General features: G+C 43.9%; 1 protein-coding gene across 2 annotated transcripts; it reads left to right on the top strand.

Moving 5' to 3' along the window:
- Positions 1 to 1,453: 1,453 nt before the first annotated feature.
- FADD (Fas associated via death domain) lies at positions 1,454 to 16,888 on the top strand. 2 transcript variants are annotated; one of them, XR_011679381.1, is made up of 5 exons: positions 1,454 to 1,955; positions 2,265 to 4,300; positions 10,962 to 11,120; positions 14,064 to 14,198; positions 15,973 to 16,888. XR_011679381.1 is itself a non-coding variant. In XM_071428363.1 (2 exons), exons 1-2 carry the CDS (start codon positions 1,577 to 1,579, stop codon positions 2,549 to 2,551), a joined length of 666 nt encoding a protein of 221 aa, XP_071284464.1. In that variant the 5' UTR covers positions 1,454 to 1,576; the 3' UTR covers positions 2,552 to 4,770. The 2 variants fall into 2 exon arrangements, 1 of the variants encoding a protein (XP_071284464.1); XM_071428363.1 differs by lacking the exons at positions 10,962 to 11,120; positions 14,064 to 14,198; positions 15,973 to 16,888 and having other exon boundaries at positions 2,265 to 4,770.
- The last annotated feature ends 2,680 nt before the right edge of the window (positions 16,889 to 19,568 follow it).

Raw genomic sequence — 19,568 nt, 5'->3', positions numbered from 1 at the left:
TATTCATGCACTTCATACATGATGCATAAATTCCATTCAAACACAGGATTCTCTCTGGTCATCGTCAACTTCTTCCTCTGAATCCTAACAGCACCTTCGAGGCGGGAAGAAGTTCATTTTTCCTGATAATGGAGTAATAAATTCTTTTTCTCTGAAAGATTTAGGTGTCCTGTGGCTGCTATCTTGCTGCGAGTCCTTTCTTTAAAAAAAAGTATCCTACATAGCATAGTTTCTATTTTAACATTTTTTATAACACAATGTGTTATAAAACTACATTTAACACGCTGCTTAAGAGAATTAATACAGCATTACTTTCTAACACAACATATATAATGTTCATTTTAATATTTGCGAAAAGCCAATCATAAAATACATCCATTTTTCACACTGTGATTCTGTGACTCTGTGGTTCTGTGATTCTGTGGTTCTGTGACTGAGGTTCTGTGACTCTGTGAATCTGTGATTCTGTGACCCCGTGGTTCTGTGATTTTGTGGTTCTGTGATTCTGTGACTCCGTGGTTCTGTGACTCTGTGATTCTGTGACTGTGGTTCTGTGATTCTGTGACTCCATGGTTCTGTGATTCTGTGATTCTGTGACCCCGTGGTTCTGTGATTCTGTGATTCTGTGACTGAGGTTCTGTGACTCTGTGAATCTGTGATTCTGTGATTCTGTGACCCCGTGGTTCTGTGATTTTGTGGTTCTGTGATTCTGTGACTCCGTGGTTCTGTGACTCTGTGATTCTGTGACTGTGGTTCTGTGATTCTGTGGTTCTGTGACTCCGTGGTTCTGTGACTCCGTGGTTCTGTGACTCCGTGGTTCTGTGACTCCATGGTTCTGTGGTTCTGTGGTTCTGTGACTCTGTGAATCTGTGGTTCTGTGATTCTGTGACTCTGTGGTTCTGTGACTCTGTGGTTCTGTGATTCTGTGACCCTGTGATTCTGTGGTTCTGTGATTCTGTGACTCCGTGATTCTGTGACTCTGTGGTTCTGTGATTCTGTGGTTCTGTGATTCTGTGGTTCTGTGACTCTGTGATTCTGTGGTTCTGTGATTCTGTGACTCTGTGACTCTGTGGTTCTGTGGTTCTGTGATTCTTTGACTCCGTGGTTCTGTGATTCTTTGACTCCGTGGTTCTGTGACTCTGTGATTCTTTGACTCCGTGATTCTTTGACTCCGTGATTCTGTGACTCCGTGGTTCTGTGATTCTGTGAGCCGGCCACGGCTGAGGCGCTGAGGCACCGGGGCTTCTCCTGAAGCACGACACCGGCCGCACTGAGCTCGGCTCCAACACACGCGCTGCATTCAGCAGCACCAAAGAAGCCGGCTCGCCTCGGGACAGGTTGGGGGCAGAAGGTCCCCAACCCCAGCTGAGGCGGCGGTAGCGGTGACAGAGTACACTCCTTCCCTCACGGGCGGCGGCGCGGCCGCCATCTTGGGGCGGGTGGCGGGGGCGGGAAAGCCGCGGGTCACGTGAGTTCCGGGCGCCGCTCGGGTCGGGTCGGGTCGGGTCCGGGTCGGTACCGTCCCGTCCCTCCGGTGTCTCCCCGTGTTCCGGGAGGTCACCCTGCGCAAACAGCAATGGATTTCGTCTGCGGAGAGCTGGGACAGGACGCCCAAGTCCCCGCCGCGCGGCCTGTGCCGGGCGCGGGCCCCTGCGCCGTGGATCGTTTCCGGAGCCTGCTGCTCTCCATCTCCTCGGGCCTGTCGGCCGCGGATGTGGAGGAAGTGAAGTTCCTCTGTCGCGACAAAATCGGGAAGGGGAAGAGTGAGACGGTGCGAGTCGGCCTGGAGCTCTTCGACATGCTGATGGAGCGGCGGGTGATCGCGCCCGACCATCTGGGGTTCCTGAAAGACCTGCTGCGGAACATCCGCAGGGGCGACCTGCTGACACTGGTGGAGCAGTTCGAACAGGGGGAACTTCAGGCCCCTGAGGATCAGCAAGATCAGCATGAAAAACGTAGGTGGATTATTACGTATAGAGAGGGTTTTTTATATAGTTATATCCCCGCATATATGGCTCCCCAGCTACCCCAGTAAATGTGTACGCAATCGTCTTTCGGGATGGAACTTCCCCTCCCTCTTTTTTTTAATCTTACTTTTATCTTTTGGGATTCCAAGTCTATCCGGTGGCTTCTGTAGAACTCTCAGTGTGTGCAGTGCAACAGGAGTAGTGGCATTTTACTGAAATAGAACCAACAACTTCTAAACGTTTTCTCGAGTTTCTTAGTAAGTGCATGGCTAACTTGATGTGCTTCTGCTGTTTCAGCTCTCCTGAAGGTAGCTTTTGATGTCATTCGTGCCAATGTTGGGAGGGATTGGAAGAAGCTGATGCGAGAACTTGAGCTGCCAGAGGTGAAGCTGGACAAGGTAGAGGTAGCCTATCGATATGATCTGGAGGAAATGGTTTTTCAGGCACTTCGGGAGTGGCAGAAGTGGAAGGGGAAGGATGCAAAGGTGGCTGACTTAATAAAAGCCCTCCAGCGCTGCAACCTGAGATTGGTGGCAGACTGGGTTGAAGAGAGGCTCTCACAGGTGAACAGTGAAACCAAATGAAAACAATGTAAAACTATGAATGAAAAAAGACAGAGTGCCTTCTTCTCTTCTGGACCAAAATAATTATCACTGGCTGCTTATCATGCCACTTATTTATGTGCCTTAATAAGTTAATTTGTGCTCAGGTGAAACAGACATGGAAACAGATTCCTTTCAGAGAGCACTTTGTAGTTTGATGCTTATTTCAAGATATTTTAACTTTCACAAGATCTGAACTCTCATTTTATAGAAATTCTCACTCTTTTTTTCTGCCAATCACCTGAAAAGATTTGCTTTGCTGCAGACACTTTTCAGATGCATCTCCACTGGAAATACATCCATGGGACACTTCTGAAACAACTGGAATTTAAAATTTCATGGAGATGTTGGAATTTTTTTTATAATGGCCTATTATAAATACAATGTGAAAGGGAGAAAGAGTAAAGTTTTCAGTTGGGTGCTGGCTTTTCTTTTGGAGTATCAAAAACTAATATCTTAGGTAATTTGTCAAATATATTTGCTCTCCATGAAAATATATTAAGACAACTGTAACCTCAAACTGCAGTGCAAGAGGGACACTAAATAATGTGGTGGCTTTCTTGGGAAAAACGTGCCTGGATTTGAAATGGAAGTCAAATTCTGCACCAAGTGCCTTCAGCATCCTGAAGCTCTCCTGAAACTGTCCAAGAGAAGGTGTTCACAGCAGCCTCTTTCCAAAGCTGGGGATGCTTTGGGGCTCCTTGCTGGGCATCCTCCCGTGGCCCCTGTCACAGAGGCTGCTCCTGTGTGCTGGAAGGTGTGAGCCACTCTCAGAGGGAGCAGGATTCATCAGCCTCTGTCAGATGCAGCTCTCAGCTTTCATCTGGAACAACCTTCAGCCAGTGGCCTTCACACCTGACCTACAGCTGGAGAAACTGCACAATTGCACAGTGCAGGACATGCAGGGCTGTGGAGACCTCAAGGGGGGAGAATCCCATGCAACCATTACTGCTTGAACAGCTGTAGGATCCTGTGTTTCTGCAAACGCCTCCCAAGTGCCTGGCCAGATACTGGAAGAGGTTTTATTGCTGCTGCACCTGTGGGATTTCAGCTCTTTGCAAGCTGTTTTTATGTGGTGCCATTGCTGTGAAGGCCGGGTGCCAGCACATAACCTGTCACTGCTCTGCAGAAACATTGTAACACTGATAATTTTCATTGCACGTGGTGCCTCTTGCTCAAACAGTGAGGCTTGAATACTTTATTGTAGTTAGTGGAAACTGTAAGTCATTGTGAGTTCACATGACAGAAAAATCATTTCAGTCAGGGGTTTTTCCCCTTCAATGATTCTTTTCCACATTCCTAGAAGTGCCCAAGGCCAGGCTGGATGGGGCTTGGAGCAACCTGGTCTAGTGGAAGGAGCCATTGGTTGGAACTGGATGATATTTTAGGTCCCCACTCTGCCCAAAGCATTGTGTGCTGATTCTCAGTATCTTTCCAATTTGGCATATTTAGTATCACTGGTTTCATCCAAGCAAAGGAGTTGCCACCTGTCTGCCTTTTGGGCAAGTTCTTATTCCCTTTACTTGTATCAATTGGCAATTCCAGGCTCCCAGGAGGAGATGCTGAGCTGCAGCTGAGTGATGAGCTCAGGTGTTTTGGAGACTTATGTTTCACAGACATCAGGTGTATCCATGCTGCAGTATATAAAGAAAAGGATTGCTCCAGCAGCTTTTCTTTCCTGCCTCTGAGCAATCCCTGGGAGCAGAGGAGTGGAAGTGAGCAGGATTTTAGGTGAGTGCTCAAACAGCTCCAAGTCTGCTGAAGTGCTTTTCTTATCCACTTTTAATAAGTCTTCTGCTTCACCAAGGAGATTTATGTGGAATAGGAAGAGTATTAGTAAGCCAGGATATTTTGTGAATCAGTTGGAATAACCTGTTTGTTGTAGCCAAGCACTCACAAGAAATATTCTGCTTCAGGAGGTAAAAACCTTGTTTCTCTAAGGATTTTGTACATGCTTTTACTGTGTCTGAAAGAAATGACCTAGACTGCATCCATCTGTGCCATACTTCAGGGCCAATTAAGATCGTTTTTATGAGATATTCAAATGTTGATTATGTCCCTTTTTATTGGGGGGAGGGATAAAGGGTGCAATTTGTAAGGGAGTGTTTTCTGATCCAGTTGACAATCTTATTTTCAAATTAAACACCTTGAACTCATATGCATATTTTTAATAACTTGAATTAAAATTTTATATTGTATAATTCTGTGTGCATTTCATTAAAAATAATTATTTAAAAAACCAAAATAAATGGAACGGGGTCTTTTCCTGTTTGATGGGATTGCTGTCTGCAGTAAGATCTCTGACTGGGAGAAAGTGGATGTTAAGGATACTCTGAAAGCAAGGAGTGCTGCTAAACAGGCATTGTGTTACCTGTGCCCTTCTTGGGACATTAAAGACAAAAAGCAAAGTGTTTTGTCATCGAGCTTCTCAGAAGTGCTAATCAGGCTGCAGTTTGCCAGCAGCAATGCTGTCACTCTGGGAGGTGTAAGGAAAAAAGGATTCCCTGCCAGCCCTCAGGAGCCCAGACTGGAGTGCCAGTGTGCCTGGGAGAGAGGCTGCCCCTGGGCAGGCTTCCTTCTCTTCTCCTCTGCTAGCCATGCTTGCTGAGGATGTTGTGTTTGGTTTATAATTAATGAAAAGCTCGGCTCCTGGTTTAGTCTAAGCTTGGTCAAGCTTTTAGAGGATGTGCTCAGAAGGAATTGACGGAGGCTCGGGTGCTCTGTGGAGTGTCAGCCTGCACTTAATGCTGCGAGTGAGTAAGACAAATAACTTAATTGCCCATTTTATCAAATCCTTAGGGTGCTCTGCAAGAGTATCTGCCTGTGAGGAATTACTCAAACCTTTTTCCTCTTGGTCTCCTGAGAGTAATCTTTCCTCACAGCCTTGAGAAAACAGCACTTCAAAACATGTGGAGAGTTAAAAGTGCCATCTCATGAGAATTCTCATCTTGGAGAATTGTTTTTCCATGTCACTCCTCAGTCCCTTTCAGCACTTGCTTGCCATTGCCTATGATTTTTGAAGATATCAATTATAATCACATACTGAGGTGGTTTCCTTTTTTTAAATTGCATTATTTTCATTACTGAGTTAAAAGACGTTTTCTAGACTATTAATTAAAAATCCTCTTATACAAATTGGTTGTTGTGAATTTCAAATACAATGCTTTGGTTTCCTTTTCTCCATTCTCCACACTCAGGCAGCTGCATTTCCTCCAGCCTTTGTTTCATTCCTAAAATAATTGTCTCCTTTCTGAAATCTAATTGCTTCATTTAATTGTTTAATGCAGAAAGCTTAATAACAGACTGTGTCTCCAAGCTCTCTCTGGCGCTCAGCATGTTCTTAATTCAGGCTTTTTGCCTGAGTATTTTTCAATTCAAATTTATTTCTAATCATACCTTGTGCCCTTCTTCTCCTGCATAAATCACCTGTATCCTTAAAATGTGTTCTAGCACAAGTATTTTTCTAGGTTGTCTTTCCTCCTTGATTTATTGCTTTTCTCTGCCAGGGTTTTGGTGCTCTGGTGGAATTGAGAGAAATTAGTTCACTGTTTCTACCATAAAAATAGGAATTGTGGGGGTGAGCTTGAGGGTAGGGGAAGGAGTTGTGAGGAGAGGTTCAGGGACTTTTGGAGAATCTGTGTTTCAATAAAAACTGTCACAGCTGAGGATTGCTTCACAGGAGTGGGGTGTGTTGCAATTGTAGGTTCAGGGAGAGAAGGAAGCAGGGCTTTACTCAGCTGCTGGGAAAGGCAGAGTCATGCAGCTCTCTCGTGGGAATCTGTGTGGCACCAACTCTTAATCATTAAAAAGTCCCGTCCACAGACCCATTCCTGCCCCTTCCTCATTCCTGAGAGCATTACACATGCCTCTCTTAAAGCAGGCTGAAGTGAAAACAACAGGCTTGTTCTTGTGCAACGTGATGTAATAGACAGCGCTGAAATCCCTGAAGCTGGCCATCCTGGTTGAGTTTGAATTCAGTGATTTCTCTGTCTTGATGGGTTTTGGGAGCTGAAAGCCTTTTCCAGGTGCTCTGTGTGCTTGTTCCTGCATGGATGGCGGCTGAGCTCTCCTTTCTTTGGGTTTCTGGTGCAGGTCACAGAACTCCAGGCAGCTCTCCCAGCGACCAGCTCCTGTAGCAAAGTGCAGGGGTTTGTGTGTGTTCTCCACTCGATAACAAATAACAACTCTAAGGGAGCTCTTGAGGCGTCTCGGGTACAATGTAATAAAAAAGTGCCATGGAAAGCAGCTTAATGTCAATTTTGTATCTCTGCTGAGTGCTTCAAAAAGCTGCCAGACTGGTATTTTTTATTTACTATGTAATGTTCAAGCCTTGAGAGCAGGTGCTGGTGCTGTGTGAAGTTACACAGATATAAAACGACCATTGTCATGGCAGATGTAAAAAACACCCAGCTGGGATTTTCTCTGAGTGAGCCTGGCTTTGGAGAGCTTCTACAGAAAGCAATCATCTTGCCATTAAAAATGCTCATGATTTTTAAAATTATTTCTTCTCTATTTCTTAATTCTGCTAATCCTATTGATCGCAGCAGGAGTATTTACTTTTAAAAAATGATTTGCAGAATTTAATCTGAGCAGTTCTTAGCAGGTCTAACTTCTAAAAGGGTTGTAGCAGCTATTCTACAAGCGTGCACACCACCTGTGGCAAAAGGGAAGTACAAAGTTTAAATTTCTTTACAAAAGTCAGTGAGTTTTCTATGCAAACCTGGCACCAGATTTTATTGACAGTGAGCATATAAAGTGTGAGAAAGGTTTGACATAAAAATGAAACCATAAAACAGTTCTTGCCATTAATGTCTGTATGTGAACAACTGAGCTAAATCTTATCTTTGTTTCCCTCCCAGTCATCTCCTGAGAGGTGCTTTCTGTCACTCCCAGGCATATTGCCAAATTTTGAACAGAAATTGCCGAGAAAATGTGAATTAAAAGGGCGCAGCACTGGCAGGTCTGTGCCTCACATCCCACATTGTTTAATTTATGTTCTGCTCAGCGTAAGCAGAATTTATTCACAGCTTCTTGGCTGTGAAATCCCTAACGTGGGAAAGCCGGGGTAGCCTGAATTCCCCCCAAAGCCAGGGTTGCCATGGCAATGCGAGTGCACGGCAGTCCATGGGCCGTGTGGCTGCAGCGCTGCTCCTGGCCATCCCTCCCAGCCAGCCCTCAACTCAACGCTGGGGAGCTCTCACCAGCTCTGGGGTTTGCTGCACTCTCCACTCTGACCATGTCAGGAATCCAAAATGCGAGGGCAGGAATGGAAATGAAACTTCTTGGCGAATTCCCTCAGTTCCACTTCTCCTTGGAACAAGACATGTGAGAGAGCAGGGCTAAATTTTTTTTTTTTTTTTTTTTTAATTTTTATTTTGTCCTCAGCACCAGTTTAGCATATGGTGCTTCCATTTCTGTTTCCAGCTGGAATGGTAAAGCTCCAGCTTGTGTGTGTCACTGCATGTTTGTGCATGAAGCAGCTAATATATATGCAGATGAATTAAAACTAATTAAAGTCAGCAAAGTGCACATTTCTAGCTAACGGCTGCATGCAGCTCTGTTACATGGCACCTAATTAAGTTATTCACTGTGGACCTGCTCATCCAATTTTCTGTAAACCATGTTCTACTTTTTACAAAAAAAGGAAAAAAAAAAACCCCAAAACCCAACTTCATGTGAAAAAACTTATGTCTGAATCTTTAAATCAGAATGTCAAATTCCACATCTGGCCTGTGAATTTTCAGGGCTATTAAATGTTGAACTGTCTTTCAGAGGACTGTGTTTATAAGGCACTTCACCTCATGCAGTATTTTTTGCCCTTAATTCCTGAAATGTCATTGTTAAAGGTCTCCAGCCCTGACTGACTGAACCTTTTCTCACATGACTCAGTGGCTGAGGAAGAATTTAAACCCCTTATTTTCACATCAGAGCTGAGCAAGAGCCAACCCCACACCTTGGCCTTTGATTGTAATTCAGTGGAGGGGGACCCTTTTTTTCCCACCCTGCATCCAGTAAATAAATATCCTGGGGAATAAAGGTGCTTAGCAAAAGTTCCAAATAATCCCTGAGCTCCCTCCTCAGGATTTGGAACTGATGCCTGTGCTCCCTCCAGCCTCTAGGGGTAACTAAAAGCAGCTGGAACATGGTATAAGGTACCCTGATCGTGATTTTCTCCCTAGGAATATCTCCTCCTTCCACCTAATTTGCCCTGAAGTGGGAATGGAGGCGGGAATCCTCATCAGAGACAGAAATCCTCAGCTCTAGAAATTCCTGATTCTCCCCTATTCACTTCCACTGGATAAGATGCTGAGTAGTGTGAAAGGACCAGACCATTTTTCAGCTTGAAAGCCAAAGGCAGATTTGACACCTGTGAATTAAGGTTTACAGAGGTGTCTAGACCAACAATCTCAGAGAAGATGCCATCACACAGCTACTTAACCAAATTTAATGTCAACCAACACCTTTGAAAATCCAGAGTTTGCTTTACACACAATGTTTGTCTGTTTCCTAGGTTAGTATTTTCACTGGTTTGTGTTTTATTACTATGAGGTTTGATGGAATTCATGTTGAACTGACTTTTTTTGGAGGTGATTTCTTTACTAATGGCTGATTCAAATAGGCTTGAGGTAGGTCTCATGCCAGAAGGGGCCTCACCAGCAAGTCTGATGTCTGTTCCTCAGATCTGGCTTGTGGGGAGCTCAATTTGTTTTGTGAGGGCTGAGAAGTTCCCACAGGCCAATTCAGAGGAATTAGAGAAGGAATTATAGAGAAATCAGATCCCAGTTTCTTTTATTTAAAGGGTACCTGGAGTGCCCCATAGGCTTGTCCCATTTTCTCGTTTAAAAGGTTACTTTCATCCCTTATCTCCTTCCCACAAACTCATCCCCCAACTCATCATTAAATGCTGAATAATTCCAACACTCAGGCCTGAGGGAGGACAAACCCTTGGTGGTTTGAAGAGGACTCTGACAGTTCTCGAATCACCCCTGGTTATTCAGCCAGCCTGTTCCAGTGGTTTCTCATGCATTCAAATAAGGTGTGCCCATTTTTCCTCATCTGGGGAAAAATGGGCACAGATGGAAATGCCATGGTACCTGTAAGCAGGTCAGGGAGTATCCTGGTTCTGCAGCATTATCATGTCAGATGTCACAGCAGCAGTGGCAACTTCCTGGTTTGGTTATTGGGATTTTTTTTCCCCCATGCAAAGAGAGGGAATGGGGGAGCTGCAGGCCACAGGGAGCTGCCAGCTTCTCTCAGTCGTGTGTTTTGGTACTACAAAGGTGGCATTATTAAAGGCAGACAAAAAAGCCTCTAAATCATGCAAGCAAAGTGAACCCCAGGAGCTGAAAAACCCTTCCTTCGTGCACTCAGAAACCTTGCTATGACCTAGCTGGTGTCTGGATACAGAGGCTTTTCTGCAGCATTTTGGCTGTAATTGAGACATGCTATCTCCATGAGCATTGAAAACTGGGAGCCAGGAACCATCCCCATTGCTGTTGCTAAACATTCTGACCTTGACAGGAGAAAACAACCCATTCCAGCAAAGCATTACTGGATTTGACAGATAAAAATTTAAATTATCACTGTTTTGGCTGGCATAAAATTTGATTATTCTGTTTACAGCAAAAATCTGGTACTGCAGAATTATTTGTTGTATCACTTATGCCTTCATATTCCTTTATTTGTTGAATATCCATGGGCATGTGGCAGCGAAATGCTGAATATTCATGCAAGGAATCTCACTGTACATGGCTTAAAGATATATTAAAATCAAGCTGGTGCCATGTTATTTTGGTGAAAGGAAACTGCACATTTAATTACAGGAGAGAAAGAAAGTATTTGACATGAAAATTACATGTCTCCCAAATCCTGGTGTGCCTCTGTGTGTGTGTGTATCCACATATCTGTGTGTGTACAGTGTGTGTTTCCTTATGCATACACACACACACCCCTCAGTAAAGTTATTTGATATAATCTGGAAAACAAGATTTTCTTGACAGGAATATTTCTCAATACTCCTTCTCCAACTTCTGTCTGTCCCTTATATGCACTGTACTGCATCTGTAAGGAAATCTATCCCTATGGCAATCTCCAAGAGCAGCCAAATTCTGGTAGAAACAAAGGTGGTGTTTCTGGGCCAACTCATTAATAAAAAGTACAAATTCAGAGCCATCTGCTGCACCTCCAGGATCAGCCAGAGCAGGAGTGATTTTGAGCCATTGTTTTATTCTAACAGGTTTAAATGCAAGAATTGGCTTAAATCCTGGTGTACACTAGAGCAGTTTCTGTGATTTTCAGCATTTTCCTTCAGTCTAGTGTTCTGGGTCAATACAAAAGCTGTGATGCTGAAATTAACCTTCTGTTCTCTTCCCTGTTCCTTCTGCTTTTGCAGGCAGCAGCTGCAGACACCGAGGAAATTATCTAACAGGAAAAAAATCAGAAATTTTACGTGGCCAAAGTAAAAGGAGTTCTGCTTGTGCTTTTCCAGTGCCCTAAATGATTCCAGCACCAGGCAGCTGAGTCCCTGCCACTTCAGTCTGCGGCTTCACAGGTAAAAAGTACAAAGAGCAAGTTAGTGCCAAGTTCCTCGATGGCTTTTATGGTGAGGGCAGCACTTCACCAGACTGAAACTGCCAGATTAATCTCACCTTGGCTAGACCCAATATTTCCCATTTGTGCATAAAGAAATGCTAATGATTCCTGGAAGTTTTAGGCATTGTTATTTAAAGTTGTTTGAGAGACAAAGGGAAGGTATTGTTTGCATTTGGGGGAGGACCTGACCTTTGTTTGGAGTGCTGGATGATTGATTGTAACACAAAAGGAAAAGGTGAGGAGTGTTCTTGTCGCTCTTTGCGCAAAAGCTGAAGTGTGTTGTGGGAGCTTACCTCACAGACCTGAGCTAGAACCAGCTCCTGAGTCAATATTTCTGTTGACTCTTTTAGATGTGGATTACAATGCAAACAGATGCTGTGGTCAAAGGGTCTTTAATATGAACTGTGTTCAGGAGAACAGGGAATTTAGCTTCAAAATAAATCAGTTCCTCTGCTTGTTATGGCACAGATGAATAATATCAGGGCTGCAGGTTTCTGCTATTATGAGTTATTCCCTTTTATATCTTACACATGTTGTTCTCACTTTGTTTAAGGATTAGTGTAAGACAGTGACAAGATTTGTTCACCTGTTGTCCACCTTCCTAGAAATGATGATTCCTAGCCAAGAGTAGGGAGAGGACAACTTTTCATAGCTTTTTCTCTTGTCTTTTGGGTTTTTTTCCAAGTTACACATCATGTCACCTTGCCTGCAGCAGCTAGATAGTAAATGACTTTTTATTTAGTAACAGCAAGCCTTAATTAATTGCAATTTGACAAAAGCTGTGTAAATACCTCTGTGCAAAGGAACAAGGCATTCAGGCCAACAGAAAAAGGGAAAAGGAACGCTAGAGTGACTGAGAGTGTTATCTCACACAAGGCAGGGACAAACCTTTTGTTGGGAGCTGATTCAAAAGCACCCAGAGACCTCAATGGCAGCTGAGGACACACTGGATGAAACCTCAGGTGCAGATAAAGGCATTCCTGTAAGGAGCCTGAACTCAGAGTGACCCATGGGGATGGGTTGAGCAGCACAAGCTGCACACACAAAGCCTGACTCCAGCTGGAGGAGGCAGTATGAGCTGACCATAAGTGTTGCAGAGGGTGTTTCTGTGCAGAGGGAAGGTAAATTGGGCCAGATTAGTAACAGACACTCTGCCAGCCAAGAAGGGATGCAAGGCTTCACTGTGCTTTTATTCATTATTAAAATAACAGACGGTTCTGTAAGGACTCAAGCATCTTTAAACCATTAATCTAAAACTAGGATATCATGGCAGAACTAAAATTAAAATTTTAGACAGAAATCCTAAAACTCCCTTCCTTTAGGGCACTGTGAGTCCAGCAGTAGGGATAACCCATATGAGCAAGGCTGTGCAAAGGCAGCTCCTGCTGGCATTAGAGAGGATCCTGCCTTCTCCATGAGGATCTCCTCTCCACAGCATGTCTCACCCAGTCCATGTGCTGTGTGCTCTGGCTTTATGGATTTGCAGGGAATTTGCTCAAAGTTATGGTGTTTTCTTCAAAAGCTAAGAATGAGACCACTCACAACACAGGGATAATACTGGGTAAGGACAGGCCAACACAGAAGAAAGTGGGTAAGGAATTTACTTAAAAAGAAGCCCCATTTTCTATATTTGCATTCTTTTTCTTGATATTTGTTTCAAGTCGACTTGAGCACTGTTCCCAAAAGTCTGGGGTTTTTTCCCCACTGGGGAATGTAGAGCTGCTTTTTCTGAAGTATTGTCTGTTTTCCCTGAAGGTTTTCTTCTGACTCTGATTGCTTTTAAATGTCACTCTGCTGCTTCAGGCTGCTGGTAGGTGGTCTGAGCTGAGTGGTTACCATTAGCTGCTTATACCTATACTCATTTTCTGTGTCAGATCCTGACCTAGTAACCTTCTTCTCCAAATGCCAAAGGTGAAATTTAATCTGAAATGACCTGGTTGTCTAGGCACAATTGCTACTAGTCAGAACAAGAAATAATATTGGGAACTGAACTTTGACAGCACTTTAATACACCATATCTATTGGTAAACAGTTTCACCTGAGCCTTAGGCTCAGCTTGAAACTGGAGATGTTTTTTTGCCAAACACACTGTTGCCATTGCAAGTGTCCACAGTTTTTATAAACTTTATCTGTTGCAGTTTGCTTTATGACTTCATTCTGAGGCCATCTTGGTTTTTAGTCACCACCTCAGCTAATTCATTTTAGCAAATTAATATTCCTAGTAAATACTGTGAAGACAGTGGGGAGTTCTAAAATGATGAAAATAAACATTTTAACTCATGCATAAACTGGTGATTCACTGAAAGTGCTATTTACATTTTCATTTGCCTGTAAGCTGAAGCTGGTTGCACAAAAGTCCTTCAGTCTTGTCACACACATATGATTTGGGACTAAGACCTTCCCAACATTATTATCTTCACACACACAGGTTAATGCTTCAATTCAGTGTGCATCTGAATAATGAAGGTGGTGATTGCTGCAAACAATTTCATGCCGGCAATGTGCATGTAATGAAAGGTATGTTATCACTTGAAATCTAGTCAGGTAAGGATTAAAAATAGGCTTAAGTACTATTTGAGGTCTCTTTATTTTTCAAATGCTTTTATCTACTTTACTACTCTACTAATAGTAGAGGACACTGAGTACATAGAAATTGTGATCCACTTTGCTTAGTGCCTACTCCAAAGCCACTTGAAACAGCAGGAGCCTTTGCATAGCAGACAAAGCAGGGAAAAAAAACCCTTTTTTTTTCTTCAAACACTGATTTACAGGAACAGAAATGTTACTTCATATGCAAATCCTTTTTGTTTTCCTGTAGTTGGAATATTTATAAAGTTTATTAAATATAATAAACTTTATAAATAGTAATGCAATCTTTTTTATTTTTTTTTTCTCTTACCAGGTCTCAAAACATTCTAAAAGCTGAAGCCTCAATATTGAAGTGATCCAGGTAGAACCTAATGGAGAGGAGAGGAGAGGAGAGGAGCTCACTGTCTGTAGACGTCACTCTGCAATCAACCTGTCTGTATACAGACAGGTATTATAATGCTGTTATAAAAATAATAGCATTACTTTCTCTTGCAATGAAGACATGGTGAGGGATTTGGGACTGCTCGCCCTGGAGAAGAAAAGGCTCTGGGGAGACCTTAGAGCCCCTTGCAGTACCTAAAAAGCCTCCAAGGGAGATGGAGAGGGACTTTGGGCAAGGGCATGGAGTTACAAGGGGGGATGGCCTTAAGCTGGAGGAGGTGGGTTTAGGTTAGATATAAGAAATAAATTCTTTGCTGAGAGGGTGATAAAGCACTGGAATGGGTTGCCCAGAGAGGTTATGGACTCCCCACCCCTGGAGGTGTTCAAGACCAGGCTGAACAGGGCTTGGAGCAGCCTGGGATATTGGAAGGTGTCCCTGCCTATGGCAGGGGGCTGGAACTGGATCATCTTTAAGGTCCCTTCTGACCCAAACAATTCTGTGTTTCTATCATTCTCTACCCTGAGAGGCTGCCATGGCTCTGAAGCTCTAGGCTTTGGTCTTGCAGATCCAGTAATTGAATTGCAGACCAGTTAAAATTACTGAGACAGACAAACCGTGGGCTGCTAAATCCACAGCAATGAAGCCAGGAACAGCCCTGCTCATTTCTGTGGACAACCACATCCATTTCCCTTGCTTTCCTACAGCAGCAAGCTGTGCTGCTCCCACACGTATCCAACACCCAGGTTCATCTCATGCTGCTTTAGACATCCGAGCACAGCTCCCACGGCAAGAGTCCAGCTGCCCTGGGCTCCCTCTGGAGCCAATGGGAACAGACAGGCACCTGGAGCAGGTGATTCATGGACCACACCAAAGGTCTGAATCACTCCTCCCATGGAGTGGCTCTCTTGCTCCACTGATTACAGAGGCAAGCCAGGGTAAATGGGTTCATGCTGTAGGTGGTCAGCCAGGTGGAATGTATCCAGACCTGCTCTAGGTAGGCAGGAGCTGCATTATCACAGCTGGTTCTGAATCCTTCAGTTTCTTCTTCCAATATTATTCACAGCTACCTCACACAAATATGGCCTTTCCGAAAAATATTATCTTTTTAAAAATGTTTAACTAAATAATGTGCAGCTCTATTGCCCTGAACTTGCAACTGAATGCACTTTTAGCTTGATACCTTTCACTGTAGCTATAAACTATTGTAAGATGTGCTGAAATCAGTCTACACTGAGGGAATGTACTATGTTTGAATTGGATATTAGGGGTGTACTTCATTTCTGATTGAAATAAATGATACCTGGCTTTAGAAATTCTTTCTAGCTCAAGGGGATTTCTGCCGCTGTAAATCCATATAGAAAAGACAGCAGGTGCAATAATTCTGAACTGCAAATTGCACAACTGAAGCTGAAACTAAGCTGAAAGCCTTTTCGAGTTCAGCAGGTTTGTACTTGAGTGAGAATGTGTGGTTTTGGTTGTGGGAGTGACAGCTAAATTTGAAAAACATTTATGGTCTTGACATAGGTATGATTCTCACTAAAACAAATTGTGTAAGTTCACTTGGTCTTTTAAGAGTCCATTGCATTGTAGAGACTTTTCTTCCTAAGTCCAGTTCAAAAACCCTCTTCAGTTTCAGAGCAGCCAATTCCCATTTGATTTACACCTCCCTGAATCTAGCACAGATCCGTGTAGACCCACATGATATAAATAAAATGTTGATGTAAAGGACTGTGCTGTGTGAAGTGGTGGCTTCCACTGCCCAAGGGCTGACACATTTACTGGTGCACTTATCTTTATACATGGGCATAACCATTAATTACCTCTGTCCTCTTCTCCACAGGCCACCTTCCAGCCTCTTCCCTCTCATCCCTTCTCCCTCAAGCAAAGTGTCTAGCAGCCTCTGGAGACTTTTATTTATGGCAACAGAATGGTCCAGGTCACGTCTATCTACTGACAAAAGGATAATCAGTGCTGCTGGCAAAAATCCTGTTCTTGCATCTATTCATGTCGTTCTGAAATGCCTGAAATGTGTTCAAAATGCACTTTGCTGCTAAGTCATTAAGTCATCTGTAAAGGACAAGGAGTAAATAAGGTACCATCAGCTCGACTCGGGAGGGGAAAAAAGACTGCATGGGCGATCTTGGACTACTTTCAGCAGAGGTTTTGTGCTGGTGTGGGGTGGCTGTGAGGCTCACAAAGGAAATTTGGGCACAAAGGAAGCGTGAAGCCCTCAGTGGGCAGAGCAGAGCTGCACTGGGCAGCAGGTGTTTGTCCTCAGAGCCCGCGGGCAGGGCAGCCCCGGCCCGACCCCACTGCTCACCCCAGCACGGGCTGGCAGGAAGAGCTGCCTGCCTTGCTGAGCTTGGATAAACATTAGGATCTAATTTATCATGTGACAGGAAAGGAAACCTTCCCCCCCACCCTGTTTTTAACAGCCTTTGTTTGAATTTCAGCGTGTGGTTTTTGAGATGCAAAGAGTGGAGAGAGATTTAACCTGGGTCTCTGGACTGATTACTTTGCTGTCAGCTGACATATGTGGGGCTCTTTCCAGACACATCCACAAGTGTTACATCTCACTAAATGACATGGACAAGGAGCCAGACCTCTTGCTGAACTTACAAAAGAGACATCACATTCATTTAATTAAAAAGATCTGAGCTGCTGGTGCTCTTCATGTCGGATGGTATATCCTGGGTTACATGCCCAGGAGGAAAAAAAAAAAGAAATTGTTTTCCTTGTACTACAAAGTAAATACGACTGAGAAATATTTTGGTATTTGCAGAGCCTGGGAGTTCTGACTTTATCATTCCACGTGTATTTCGTGCAGCACGGAGCATTATGCAAAGATCTGGTTATTCACTTTTTCTCTCTAGAATTTCAGGTCCTGCCCTTCCCCGCTGATCTGGTCCCAGCTTTGGTGGACTGCACATGGGAGTAGCAATTAGCTTTAAAGTCAGGCCTTTCAAATATTTTTGGGGCACCTCAGAAACTCTGCTGTATCCACAGTCTGGGCTCTGTGTGGCATTCACAGAGTGTGGTGCCTAAGGAAGGTATTTGCAGTATGCCACATGGGAGGCATATTCCTGAGCTAGGATATTCTAGATGTAGGTTTCCTCCTGGACTAAGCCATCCTTTTGGGCATGAAAAAATACCTGGCTCTTTACAGTGCCTCCTTCTCATGCAGCAGACATTTATTCCCACATTGCTGTGGGAACTCTGTTCCCACCTGAGGCTGAAACCCATTTCTCAAGAAAGTGCCTAACCACTGGCATTTCCACCCTCCTCTGAAACTGGTGTACAAAGTGATATAAAGGTGAGGCTGAGAAGGGTCTGCAGCTAAAACCTCCTGCCCCATAGATGGGAAATCCAAACATGATGTGAAGAGATGAGCAAGCTGAATGCAAGTGTCTGTGCCTTGTTAACAAACTGGGTGAAGTGAAAATTAATTAAAATGGAGTTCATCCATTTTTATTCTCAGTTCAGGATTGTGTGCTAGGTTCTTTGCTTTCATAATGAAGCAGGATTATAGCATGGTAGAAATCTTCATTTTTTGGTTTTAACTATTTAAGGACAAAACAAAACTTAATTTCAAAAGAAAAGCACACATTCCAAGGCATCCCAGACTGAGAGAAAATACTATTCCATGTTTTAGGATCTACATGAATACTGAGGTTAATTAATTTATTCCACATGACCTGGCTCTGAGATCAGCTAATCAGGCTGGATATATTGCAGTGTCCAGTTTGAGAGAGATTATCAACTCTGTGCCCATTACAGTCTTTAACCTTTTGCCCTTTCATCCACAAAGTCTCCATTTGACTCACATGTTAAACACAAATCAAATCAGTCTTTCTACTAACGTTATTAATTTTCATTTTTATGTGTGATGAGCTGAAGTGGAATGGTGTTTGTTCACACAGCCACAAACTCCACTTTATTTTCCAGCCTTGTTTTGGTATTGCTGGAGTGGATTATTTTGAAAATGCTGCCCTGGCAGCTGCTTAGCCTGAGGTCTTCTTTATTCGCTGAAAATCTGGATCAAAGCTTATAAATAAAAGCATTTACCTATGTACATGTTAATTCATAACAATTCATTTTGGAACCTTTTTGCTAGTCTTCCTACATTGAAAAGTCAGAGCTCAGTTATGCAGACATTCAGCACTAAATCTGTGCTGATCTATATTTGGCAGAGCTCATGGTTTGAATGTGCCTCATCGTATTTGGCTTTTTCCTCAAAGTTCCAGTTCCCAGAGTCATGGGATTACATTAGAAACTTCAGGAGGAAAAACAAAAAGCAATCTAGACCTCATGGCTGTACAGGGAAAACTTATAAAATGTGACTTGAATTCACTCTAAAGGCTCAGATACCAAAGGGAAAGAGCACAGTGTAGTAAACTTGTAAAGAATTTCATATGTGGAAAAGGAAGATTGACTCAATAGTGATGCTTTCCATCCAGTGCTAGGTGTCGAGATGTTGGGACAAATTAATCCACATAATCCAGCCACAAATCTGCAAAACCTTCTGTGCAGGGACTGCTGCTTTTTGGCATGACTTGCCTCTGTCTGCCTAACTGGCCCTTGATGCCTTTTAGAGCTTTCCACTGTAAAAGCAACAATAGGGTCCAAAATGCAAATACTTTATTCAGGGCAGTAGCACAAATGCAAAGAGAGGAAAGAGAGTTTTCTAAGCTTTGCCTGGCAGACTTCAACTTTCAACTCATGGGCACGGTGAAGGCTCCAGGAGAGAGTAAAAGCTATAGAAATGCGAGTGGAAAAACATTTCTATGGTGTTTTGGAAAAATAATAATCAACGTAGCCAAACCCAGTTTCCTGTGGAGAACAGGCTGTGTCAGAAAGTCACCCCTCGCTGTGCTGGGGACCTGAATTCCACAAAATCACAGAACGGGTTAGCTTGGAAAAGACCTCAGGGGTCACTGAGTCCAGTCTATGACCAAACACCACGGTGTCACCCAGGACATGGCAGTGAGTGCCACATCCAGCCTTTCCTTAGACATGTCCAGGGATGGTGACTCCAGCACCTGCCTCGGAGCTCATTCCAACGTCTGATCACCCTTTCCGTGAAGAAATTCTTCCTGATGTCCATCCTAAACATCCCCTGGTAGCTCAAGACTATGTCCTCTTGTCCTGTCACTGGGAAAAGAGACCAACTTGGCCACAGCCTCCTCTCAGGGAGCTGTATGGAGTGACAATGTTCTCTGCTTTTGTCCAGGCTGAGCCCCTTCCCCAGCTCCCTCAGCCTCTCCTGACGCTTCAGACCCTTCCCCAGCTCCATTCCCTCCTCTGGACTCGCTCTAGCCCGTCATGGCCTTTCGAATGGAGGTGCCCAGAGCAGGTCCCGGCCTCCGGGCTGGCCGAGGCGCTGGGAGCGGGGGCTGGGGCGGCCGGGCCGGGCGAGGCGCTGCGATCCCGCCCCGC

Source organism: Agelaius tricolor, unplaced genomic scaffold, assembly GCF_023055355.1.
Source record: "Agelaius tricolor isolate 1412-34295 unplaced genomic scaffold, bAgeTri1.0.p SCAF_5, whole genome shotgun sequence".
Classification (NCBI taxonomy): domain Eukaryota; kingdom Metazoa; phylum Chordata; class Aves; order Passeriformes; family Icteridae; genus Agelaius; species Agelaius tricolor.
Note: the sequence above shows the minus strand (reverse complement) of the source record. Positions and strands in the feature narration are given on the sequence as shown.